The following is a 12,578-nucleotide window of genomic DNA, read 5'->3' as shown; positions in this document are numbered from 1 at the left end:
AGTTCTACCCGCGTACAGAAGCGTAAAGCTGGCAAAACCCCCCCTAGAGGTGCGTACGTGATAGCACCATATAAGGTCAGCCTGAGCCATACATGGCCGGAATGTAGGGATCGCCGTTTTTGTATCATCGATTCCTTCTCCCTTTTCCGCTACATCCACGACCGATACCTCCGTCCTTCTCCTTTTCTCATCCACCTTCCAGTTTGCACAAAACCGATCTCGGGTGCACGGCTATAAGCTCTAATTATCTGCCGGTCTTCCGAGAAATCCGCTAATTTCCCCCCACCGTGAGCTCTTGACTCACTTTCGCGGACGGTTTATGGTCTTGCGACAATGAAATTCGACCGGATCTTGCGTAGACGTTGCACGACGAACCTAACTCTCGATCGACGCTTCGCGACGCCAGCTAGGGCCACCGCCTACGAAATTAGCATCGTCGATACGTTGCCTTCGCCTTCTTGCAAACGTACCATATCGATGGTCGTTGGTGACTAAATTCGCTTCAAATTTGCTTTCTATGAATTTTTTTATAATATCGATTATAATGTTCATCGAAATAATTTTAGTTGAAAGCCAAGATACGAGGTTTTTAAAAATATGATTTAAGACAAAAGGAATTATTATACAATTTTAACAAAATCCCATGATTTATCTTTACGAGTAGAGGAAAGCAACTATTAAAATTTAATAAAAACTACAGAAATATAATTCTTTTAAAAATACTTTTTAATTGTATCCAAAAAATAGGAATTTTACTCTACTGTATGTATAGAAAATGATCATTTGTTTCACCATTTTGCTATAGTACCATGTTAATGGCTATGGTGACCAAATTCACTCGAACTTTGCTTTTTATAAATATTTTTATTATATCGACTATAATATTCATCGAAATAATTTTACTTGGAAGCTAAAACACGAAGTTAAAAATGTATAAATTTGAAACAAAAAGAATAATTCTATAACTTTAAAAAAATTCCACGAAAATTTTTTATATTTTTATAAGAAGAGGGAAACATGATACTATTAAAATTGTATAAAAACTACCGAAACATTGAAAAACATTTTTCAATTGTATTTAAAAAATAGAAATTCTACTCTTATGGATCCGTTAAAAATGATCATTTGCTCCACCATCTTGATAAAGTTCCATATTAGTGGTTATGGTGAATAAATTCGCTTGAACATTGGTTTCTATTAATTTTTTTTATAATTCCATCGATTATAACATTCCCGGAAGCTAAAGGAACTATTAAAATTGAATAAAAACTACCAAAACGTAAATATAATTCTTTTAAAAATACTTTTCAATTGTATCTAAGAACTAGGAATTCTAATATTGATGGTTATGATGACTAAATTCGCTAGAATTTTGCTTTATATAAATATTTTTATAATTCGACCGATTACAACATTCCTGGAAGGCTTAGAGGCTTTAAAAATATAGTTTAACAAAAAAGAGAGTTATTGTATAATGTAAAAAAAAATTCCACGATTTATCTTTGCGAGCAGAGGAAGGGAACTATTAAAATTGAATAAAAACTACGTAAATGTAATTCTTCTAAAAACACTTTTCAATCGTGTCTAAAAAATAGGAATTCTTTTGAACGTTGTCATCGAATTTACGAAGGGTTGAGTAAGAATCGTCGATTTCACGCCGATAAATCTTCCCCCGATTCGTCGATCCAGATTCCAATCATCGTGTCATTGTACCAAGTGCGTTGAAATTACTCTATATCGAAGGGACTATTGAAGACCGACAAAAAGCCACTGGTTCGCCGGAAATACCATGGAGGAGTCGTTTCCGTCGAGACGTTCCGCGCCTCGACGCGTACAGCGTTAAACGATCGGCCAGCTAATCATCCAATCATGTAATTATACGAGCGGCCGCACAGAATGCACGGTAATTAATGATCTCGTTTCGAACGGCTGCCACAACATGGCGGCCTAACAGCTGTTTTCGTGCCTGGGATTTTTGGCGAGGAACGCGAATAATAACACACCGCTACTTCTTAACGGGAACGGGCAATGATTGACAGTCGTAAAAGATCCAGGACGAGCACCGTTGGGCTTTCTCGTCTTACGATTCTACGTTTTTCAATCAACATTCCCTTCGATCTTGTGTATGAGCCCACATACTGACACATATTGTTTGCTCGCCAGTGTCACCGATTATGTTATTAAATCAACTTGGTGCAAAACATACACTTTCAGATTTATGAGAAAAGAAAAAACATGAAAATTGTTTATCATTTTCGAAGGTGTACATTCTATATTGACTTTTATCAATGTAGAATGGTAGAAGAGTGGTCTGTACTACACTCGAGAAAATGTAACGAGAAGAAATTAATTCAGAAAAGCGTGTTAGGATCGTAACCGTGCATTACGTATATCGTAAACAATGGAGTTACCTCTCCGTTTTCCATAGGCGTTTGTCTGGAATAGAGGCTGGTGCATATGACTTCGTCGTCGCCGATGTAAACGGGTTTTCCGGAAACTGGCGGCGCGGAGTATCGCGACCAACATTCCTCGTCGCTCGGCGCGTAATACTGCCACGGCTGATAATTTTCCCCGTCGAGGGATCTCTCCAAAATCCAAGCTGCTGGTCGCGGGGAATTCGCTGCTTTCACTATCACGTATTCCACTTGATACACCTGAAACAAAAATCGTCCGAAACGCGTTAGATTATTTTCTATAAATCGAAATTAAATGTATTAGGTTGTCCGGAAAGTTCTTTTCGCGTTCGTCGCTTAAGGCCTTGTCTCGCTACGTTTAAGTAAACAAACAACCAGAGCACTCTACCGTCAACTGTATGGTTATTAGTCATCCTCTGGCAGTACAAGAGAACAGTTTTTGACATGAGTAGAAAGTTTGTCGAGTGTTTTTCGCCTTGTGAAAGATGGAAAACCAAAAGATGCATTTGCGTCATGTGATGTTTTACTGCTTTTAAAAAGGCAGTACGTTTGAAAATACTGCAAAGAAGATTTGTGACGTTTATGGGGGCCAGTCTATAACTGTTCAAACAGTCCGTAATTGGTTTAGAAGGTTTAGAGCCGGAAATTTTAACCTTAAAGATAAAGATCGCAGCGGCCGTCCATCCACCACTGATACTGACCTTATCAAGGCCTACCTCGATGAAAACCCAAGATCTAGTGTTCGTGAGATAGCAAATGCTTCAAACATTCCGCGAACAACGGTTTATGAACATTTGACAAAGCTTGGATACGTTAAACGCTACGAAGTGTGGGTCCCTCATCAACTGACGGAAAGCAATCTTCTGAACCGAATCTCAACATGCGATTTACTCATCCAACGTGACAAAAGAGAGCCGTTTTTGAAAAGTTTGATTACTGGGGATGAAACTTTGATCCTCTACGACAACACTGCACGCAAACGATCTTGGTCGAGTCGAAATAAGAGTTCTTTAACGGTAGCAAATGCTGGACTTCGCCCGAAGAAAATATTGCTTTCAATTTGGTGGGACTGGAAGGGTGTTCTTTACTACGAGTTACTTCCGCAAGGGCAAACGATTAACAGTGAGAAATATTGCACCCAACTCGAATAACTGAAAGAGGCTATCATTGCAAAACGTCCAGAATTGGTGAATAGACGTGGCGTCGTGTTCCATCACGACAACGCGAGGCCACGCGTTTCTTTACCTGTGCGAACAAAACTTTTAGAGCTTGATTGGGATGTTCTACCGCATCCTCCACACTCTCCAGACCTTGTACCATGGGACTATTATTTGTTCCTTTCCCTCAAAAATTTTCTTCGCAATAGAAAATTCACATCAGTTAATGAAATAAAAAACGGCCTCGAAGAATATTTTAACAGTAAGGCAAGGGAATTTTGGAAAAGCGGCATTATGAGGCTTCCGGAGCGATGGCAAAAGGTGGTAGAACAGAACGGATCATATATTATTCAAGAATAGTACACAGAACCCAAAATATTTTATACTTAATACCTGTTAAAAAAACGAAAAGAACTTTCCGGACAACCTAATATAATAACTAGACTGGGAATCTTCATGCATTTATGGGAAATTTTAATTTTTATAAAAGTATGGAATTATATTTAGGGGTTCAGACAATGCTCTACAAAGCTACCATTTCATTAATTTTATTGATAAAAATATGAATTTGCATAAAGATATGCAGTCTAGTGATAACTGTAAATCGAAATAAAGGGGACACTGCATAATCTGATGCACGTTGTTTCATTTTTACGTACGTTCGATTATACACGACAAAATTATATTCTATGTGTAAAAATAAGTCGAACAGAACGAATATCATTTTTACGTTCGAGCTTTCGTTTTCGAGATAATTGAATTTGATACGATATGATGCGTCTGACCATTGATCGCCTTTTCTACTTGTCCTGATATCCTGGATGATATTAACCCTTTGACTATTAAATAATATGTGTGACTTATATATTTTTTCCACTTAGAGACATTTACTGTGTTATTAACACTAGATTTACGGAACCACCGATGATTCACACTTTTTAAATGGGGGCCAAATAACTGTTATTTTTTGCAATTTGGGTGGAAGAAAAGCTTGATTACAGAGGCAGAAATTGTTATTAAAAATTTGTTGAGTAATTTGTCCGAAGCAACGGTAACTCACGAGGACTACCGAGGACGCGAGTCGTGTCAGCGGACAGACACGCGTCGGATCGACAAGACAGGAGTCCGTTCTCTCGTCGGGTCCGTCTTTGTCGTTGTCGTTGTCCTCGTTGTGTCGTCGTTACGCCGGCATTGTGAGGCCGGGGCCGACGCCCACTTTCGGACCATAAAGACAGATCGCATGTCCGCGATACCAGCGGGGTCCGTTTCCTTCTAAGGACTTGGGCCGGAACGCTCGATCGGAGTCCCGGGGAAGCGGGCTTCAATTATCCGATCCTTTTACTCCCTCGATAGCCGTGCGCATGTAGATATGCTCCCCGATTCTTCTAACTAGTCGGAACATGGAAATCTGCTTGTTAATATTAAACCTTGGGGGTCCAGATTCCCTCCACTCTGCCCGAACAATCATCCCAGACTCTTCTCCGAACAGACTTTGCAGGACCTCCTTTAAAGAGGGAAATGGTTCCTTTTAGGTAGAAAGTACCGCATTTTTTAGGAATTTCTTCCAAGCAAACCGTTCTGAGGGTTTCACCATTTATTTAGTGTACTTTCGCGGCGTAAAAACATTTATTTTGAGTGAGATGCATAATTACGTTGATGTTGTCTCTTGGTCGAAGAGAATTTTTCTGAATGGTCGCTAATCTTGATTTTTCCATCAAAATAACTCAATTATAATTTACAGTCAATTGAACCGTGGTTAACTTACGTTCGAAATCTTTGTTCATTTTCTAAAAAATCGAGGTAACTATGTTAATTAACAAATTGTTAAAACGTTGGATGAAACGTATAAAAATGAAAACCAGATAGCTTTTGGAACGTAAAAGATATTTATTTTGCGTCGATGGGACGAATAATTTCGTTAATGTCGTGACCACGATAGTTAATAATGTATAATAATAAATTATTCAAAGGATGGATAAAACGAACAAAAATGGAAACACGGACCGCCAGAAGGGATCTAATCATTTCGTGCAAACGTAATCGAAAGACGCCGTATATATTTGTAGACTCGGCGTAGAGGTCGACAGCTCGGATCTTCAGAAGCGGAATAAAGAGGAAAAGTAGAAGCACGACGTGCAAATGTTCCAAAGGCTAAATATTTACACTGGCTGCACGTGTTCATCTGCTTCGACTCGCTACCAGCATCGCGTGCCTCGTCATGGGGTAGGTCGTGTACAAGCCAACAACGTATTCGGAGTTCAAGGTTAACGTTTTTTAGTAACAAAGCTATCGAATTTTCTCGCCGACCGATTAAAAAAAAATGAGAACTCGCTTGCACGGTCACTTTCATCCAACAGTGAAAAACGTTCAAAAACATTTTCATCGACATTAACTCGAGAGTCCAGCTTCGAAGAGGTGTATTTTAAGAGTATATCGATAATTTTAAATATAGAAAATTGAATGTTTCCATTAATTTTAGTAGGTTCTTAAAAATTTGTAACTATATAAGAATGATGTTTTTAAGAAAAGTAACTTGTTTAAAATATTGTCTAAATAGTGGTTTTAGACCACTGTCTTAGTCTTTAAAGTTTCCGGATTAAGGTGTTATAAATTTCGATCGGTACTCGGAGTTGAAACGTTGTGGAAAATGTCTCTGAATAACACTCGGTTAAATTAAAAACGAAATACGTTTGTTAAACACTCGTAGCGCGAGGCTTCATGAAGTCATCGAGCGAACGCGTCAATTTTCACAACGAATCGTGTGAAAAATGTACCGAGAACCGGTCTTTTCGGTTCAAGGGGCACCGCGTTTATCTTCGATGGGGTTGTCTCGTGTAAATAGTAGGCTCGATTGGATGACCCTGCAAGAAAACACGTCGAGAGCCATACTTGACGCACCCCAGCACGACCTTTCTGTAGTGCAATAACGCGGAGACCAGTCATGGTGCACTTATGGTTTGATAGAGACTGCATTTCACCAGTTCAGATCCTATTATAGATTCGTCAGTGCTAAGAACTTCTTTCGTTTCTTTTAACACTACCGTTAGTACACGATTCTTGCAATTTTTTACGCGTATTTTTTTTTTATCGTTCAACATGCATTTTTAGAGGGTGAAAATAATCCCTCCTCAAAATTTGGAAATATGGAATTCTTTGGTCAGAAATACAGAATTTGAAAAATAAGTTCTCTCAGATAGTCCAAAAATATTTTTCCAGCGCCTCCATATTCTGATGAAGTTCCCTTCTGATTAGATACGTAAGGAACGATTCAAACAAGGAAATTATTCTATTCAAAATTACTTTTTTGAATAAAGAGATTTTTTTTTATTGCCGATGACCATTATCGATGGGGGAAATATGTTCTGTTCCAATGTTACTTGATGTTTGGTATTAATTATTGTAACATTTGGTCTTATGCTTACAGTAACCATGCTCTAATTTCAGGCTCCGGTCACAACCATAAATACATGCCTCACCAGTTAGGTTATTAAAATAACTAGTCTAGACACACATGATCAACGCATAAAACTATTGAGTTGGACGGAAAGTGCGTTTTTATTACGTAACAATAATTATACGAAAATATACGAGAAAGACAATAAAACATAAAATACAATTATTCGTATTATGAACTCATTTCTAACAACTTTCCTATCGTTGTTGGGATAAAAGGACAATTTTTTATTCCTTAGGAGACATTAAAAGATTACAATTTATTAACATAATCGAATCGAAGCCAATCAGTATCGCTTAAATACTTCCCTCGGTCGCTCAAACTTTATTAATGACTCAAAACGCGAAGAGGCGGAGGAAGGCATAAATCATGTAACACGGCAACGGAAGACTCCTCGACCAGAGACTAAAATTAATTTAAAATATCTATAAAATGAAATTGCAATGTAGAAACGATAGTCGCGAAACCGAACATTAGCTCGTACCTTCTCTCCTTCTTTAGAGAATGCAACTTCCACGTATATAGCAATCAGATATTACCGAACCGAAGACTACACAACCATAATTTACATCAGATACTTATACAACGCATTCATTTCACGCTTGCAAGCTGAAATGAGCCTCGTTCGGGACGGAAGAACTAATTAAGGTTAAACTCCGAACGAAGTCTAACGAAAAAAAAGGTTTGATAAATTTCGCGTACCATTGTTTGGCAGCGATAGAAATTGTTTCGAGGCTGTAAATCACGTTGTCTAATAAATTTCCGCGGAATTTCTGAAAGAAGTCCGGACATTCTGAGGTTGGCGACGCGTCCGCAGCTGTAAGGGAAAAGAAACAGTTGCGTTCGTGGTAAACGCGCGACCGCTTCGAGGAAAATTAAAAGTGGTCGCAACTGCAAAAGTCACGCTCGATCTCGCTCGGAGCATCCGATGGAACACGATTTTTTTGCGTCACCGAGGAGAACAGTGGCGGAATTCTCGTTGCCGGGCCAGGAGAAGGCTCCCACGATCAACTCGACGACTAGTCGCCTTCTTCCAACCGCGAACCTATCTCAGAGCCTTGTAAGGACGCGGCCAGCATTAGCATCGAATGACAGAAATGGCTTTATAGTAGAAGCTCCGGAGATGAAGAAAGTCAATAATGACTGGACTCCTCGATGAGCTTCTCTAGAATTCCAGATCGTGCGTGGAAAAATGCTAAAAAGTAGCTAACAGACATTTAATTGTGAATTATAATTTTGTATTTCTGCAAGCTGTTTAACAGTTAATATCGATTTGTTAAGTGTTTCAGTCACCAACGATCTCGTAGAACACTTTGAAAGAGAAGTTAATCAAATAAATTTCTGATAATATTTTCTTTTAGAGGTTTTAGATTAGCGTTTCACCATGACAAATATGACCATACTCAGACTGGGAAGCTTTTTTCGCCCTCGGAGTGACCGCGAGCGATTCTTCAGAAGTTGCCACATCCGAGAATTCTAATAAAGACAAGTGTCGCCCTTTCTTCGGTGAAGCTCCTCCGAGGCCGAAGAACGAGTCTCGACGCAAAGAGGAACACTTGAAGCCTTACCGACTCCGAGAACCGTCTGTCCGGTAAACTTTCTTGCCGGTGCACCTCCGTGCACCCCATTTACGGTCCTTGTAACATAGCACACAATGCCAATTTATTAGTGGTGCCCCTTAGCCTCGGTTAAACGGGGCCTTACGGTCTTCCAGCGCGTCCATAAAGGGCGACACTTCGGTCCGTGAGAAACGCCATCGCGGTCACCTATTTTGACTTTCACGAACCTCAAATAACCTTTCTATACTATTCTATAAGTACAGTTTTGAAAAATAAATAAATAAAAAAAGCACGTTGCCCTCATAATTAAATCTTAAAATACCAATGCGGATTGATCTCTGTTCTTTGCCCAGGAAAGTCGTGAAAGGATCAAATTTATATTAGTTAGTATTATAGTATATTTATTTTAACAATCATCCTACTAAACGAAAATTCGATACTGTTACAAAATTGTGACTTCTGATTCGTCTCAATGTTTAGTAGACAATATTGTTACTGCAGTTAACAGAATATTGCATTTTCCATATAATATATGAGTTTGATGAATCAATATCAAACATAGTCAAAGGTTTGGAACTATGGTAACATTAAGAATCGCGTCTTTGAATTCTCCTCGATGTTTAGTAGATAATTTTATGTCTGGAGATAACAATATCAAACATAATCAAAAGTTCGATCCAATATACGAAAATCCATACATGTTTCTCCTCTCTCTTTCAACATTATTGCAAAGAGACTTTTCTCTCTGTGCTTACTAATGAAGATTAGCAACGAAACGCGTCGAAAATTTAATATCGAGCATGGAAGTAAAGTACTCGAGGCACTTGTTAACATTCAGAGGAAGAACAATTTTGAAAGAAATAAACAACCTGTTGTCCCGTTTTTGCATCAGTCTGGAGCCCCCAGGGACTCTAACGAGAAGGATTGCAATCGCTTGCAATCCTTTGGACGACCGCCTCGTTACAAGACGATACAAATAGTGGCGGTGGTAAACGATTGTACGGTCGCTTATTGTTGCCGACACACGTGAAACAGCGCAACGTTCGCGTGGGACAACCCTAACACAGCGTATCTGCATTCTGTGTGTGCATGCGTGCTTTACGAGCCAAGGTGTCGCTCCTCGAGATCCTGTCGCCGATAGCGACACGACGCGAGATCTGTTTAGGATACAACCTCCTCTAGTTCTTCTGCCGCCTTCTGCTTCTTCTCTTCTTCATTGTACCGAATGGAACCGACGTTTATCGCCCGACGGCGGCGAACGTCGTTAGAAACAACGGTGAAAGATGGGACAACGATTCCAAAAAGTTGCACAGAAAATGGAGTCTCGAACAGTTTCTTGAAAATGGCTGTGAATTATTGCCGGACGTAATAATTTTTAAAAAAATGTACATATCTAAATATCTTTTGCCTAATCGGTAAGTTCTAATTAATTCCCGTTGGTGGAAAATTTAAATTCCGCGCTAATCGAAGGTGGTGACGCATGGGATTTATTAAGAATTAAAAGAAATTTTAGGACGACCACGCCTTCAGAACTTTAACTCTGGATTACAAATGTGTCTTCGATAAATTATGTAATTTGTTCCGGGGTTTGGAGCTGGAAATGAAAGAGTTACAAGAATTAATTGACATTTCGTCCATGTTTTGCCAGTGAACTCGTTAGGCGAATCTTGAACGCAACTTTTATTTCGAGGCTCCAAACCCGAAACGAATTATGAAATTTATCGGACACGTCACTGTGGCCCTAGAATTAGCATTCTGAAGGCGTCGTTGGTAAAAAATATTCTTCAAAAGCCGTGTCTTTTGCTTATTGATTTATTTGTATAAAAGAGCAACGATCTCTGAAGTTTGGAGCATATTGAATCCTTAGATTGATGTGAATTTTGATTATACACAACTTCTATTGAATTTTTTTCGGTATAGACAAGTCAAAATGTAAGTCGAATATCTACATATGTTTTATTCGCAAGTAAAATTTTTCAAAATCTCCTAGAAATTATTCCACGTAGAAGAATTAAATTTGTTATGATATTCTAAAAATTACATTGTGATAACGACCGAAGCATGAAGGTGGAAAACTATCTAAATATTGCAAATTCATATTTTTATTAATAGAGCTAATGAAGATTCATATTTTACTTGATATTTCTTGTATTTTTTTATATTGAACGCATTTGCAGTTTTTTTTGAAAATTTAAACTTCTTAATAGCATAAATATCCATAGTTTGTTAATAACCATCGTGAACCAAATGCAATTGAGCGGGCGTTGGTGGCTGTTCGAATAAATTTCGAAAACTCTTAGGGTAAAAGAATGTAAATTACGATAGAAAAAAGATGAGACGCGAGAAGAACGATGCAGCAAACCACAAGATCTCGTAACTCTATATTCACCAGAAATCCTGGTCGGTCGTCGAATCTGACGTCTAGCCGACATGAGCCTCATAATCGGATTATGTCGTCTCGCGTTACCTTAAATCCATCTGCAATTAATACGTCCACCTTCTACTTGGTAACGCGATACCATCCTAAGTCCGGTTGTTTCATGCTTACACATACGTCCAGTAAATCGAAACGTGGTAGCCTGCAATATGACAACCCCATCACAATAAGGTTTACTACGAGTCAACTGGCACCTAAAGGGTGGCCCAATAACGTTTCTCACTGGCCATCGATTACCAATTGTCCTCTAACATCCCCCTATAATTGACCTACATGTTCTTCGACTATAAAAATAATCTAAACTTTAGTATTTTATATCTTATCCCCTGTTTTTATGAATTTTACAACGAAAGAAGAGCCACTATAAAATTGGAAAAGCGGAAAGAAATATTTAAATAATCATGTACATTTATAAAACTGCAACACATAGTATGTTTGATACTAGAAACTTCAAACATTACTACACCAGCGTGTTAATTCTTTTTTCGAACACGTAGACTACCAAATTCTGAGAATATCCAAATTTAATCCTCCGGCTCTCGAATCGTTCTGAAACGCTCACGACAGCTGTCGTCTCCTTAATACGGATTTCCGAGAAACTAGCAAACCCCGTGCATCTTGTAAAATCATAATTAATATTTCCGTTAAGAGCTCCGTATCGTTCCCCACAATATCTTTCGTGTTTATAAATACACAAAAAGAGTCGAGCGTGTCTTTATTTAATAAAATTCACGCTTCTTTGCGACACCCGTTACATACGATCCAGATAGAGATCTACAGTGGCGCCTACAGGCTTCCAAGGTAATTATGTAAAAAATTCGTGTTGGGTTCAATGTACTTTTAACATCACTAAACGATATCGAAAATTTCGTGAAGGAACAAAATTGGAAACCTATTTATTTACACGATAAATCGAATTAGATTCACGGAGCTCAATTGGGCGAAGAATTTCAAACGAAACTTCGGGTTGTGGAGCTTCGGTAGATCCGAAGAATCGTTCGAGCGGCGTCTGGCGGGGCAAAGAGACACGTCGCGACGCCTGGACAACTTCTTTAAGACTTCCTGGAGTTACCGTGACACGTTCATGCGTTGTTACCGCGCCCGTGGAGCTCGTATGTGGAAAATCAACGAGCGGACACCGCGCGGTCTGCCATAGAGATTCCGAGTCCTGGTCTTCTGCCAACCTGATCTTGGCTTGGTTCGCGTTTCGTACCGGCGCGATCGCCAAAATTAATTCACGTGCGTGTGTGGCGATCGGGCAAGTGTGCGACGATCTGGACGTTAACTAGAAACCCCGATGCGCGTGGTAGTGAAATTAGTCTAGAAGCGAAAACACGAGGAAGTGCGCGCACCTCGATCCGATATAAACTTCCGTCGAAGAAGGGACCAAATGGTGGCTCCCACTTAGGGCTATTAATCTTTTGCGGTGCGCGGCGTCGCGTATAATATCGGCCCCTTTGAACATCCACGGCGGATGATACGCCAAGACTGGACAGCAATTTCCTCGTAATTATCGAAGGAAAACTCCCATACGCGAATTCTTTCGCGGAGGAATCA

General features: G+C 39.3%; 1 protein-coding gene and 1 pseudogene across 1 annotated transcript in view; one reads left to right on the top strand and one right to left on the bottom strand.

Annotated features, from left to right (window-relative positions):
• LOC122403219 (laminin subunit alpha-1) overlaps window positions 1-12,578 on the bottom strand; it is a 215,255-nt gene that overhangs the window by 148,954 nt on the left and 53,723 nt on the right. Inside the window, exon 5 of the mRNA XM_043406591.1 lies at window positions 2,412-2,654. Within this exon, the coding sequence (XP_043262526.1) occupies window positions 2,412-2,654 (243 nt within the window). The remainder of the gene's footprint in view (window positions 1-2,411; window positions 2,655-12,578) is intronic.
• Window positions 2,900-3,428, top strand: LOC122403231 (annotated as a pseudogene).

The sequence above is a fragment of the Colletes gigas genome, unplaced genomic scaffold, assembly GCF_013123115.1.
Source record: "Colletes gigas isolate AHSC1104 unplaced genomic scaffold, ASM1312311v1 Colletes_gigas_Sc00047, whole genome shotgun sequence".
Classification (NCBI taxonomy): domain Eukaryota; kingdom Metazoa; phylum Arthropoda; class Insecta; order Hymenoptera; family Colletidae; genus Colletes; species Colletes gigas.
The sequence above is the reverse complement of the archived record's forward strand: the minus strand, read 5'-3'. Positions and strand labels throughout refer to the sequence as shown.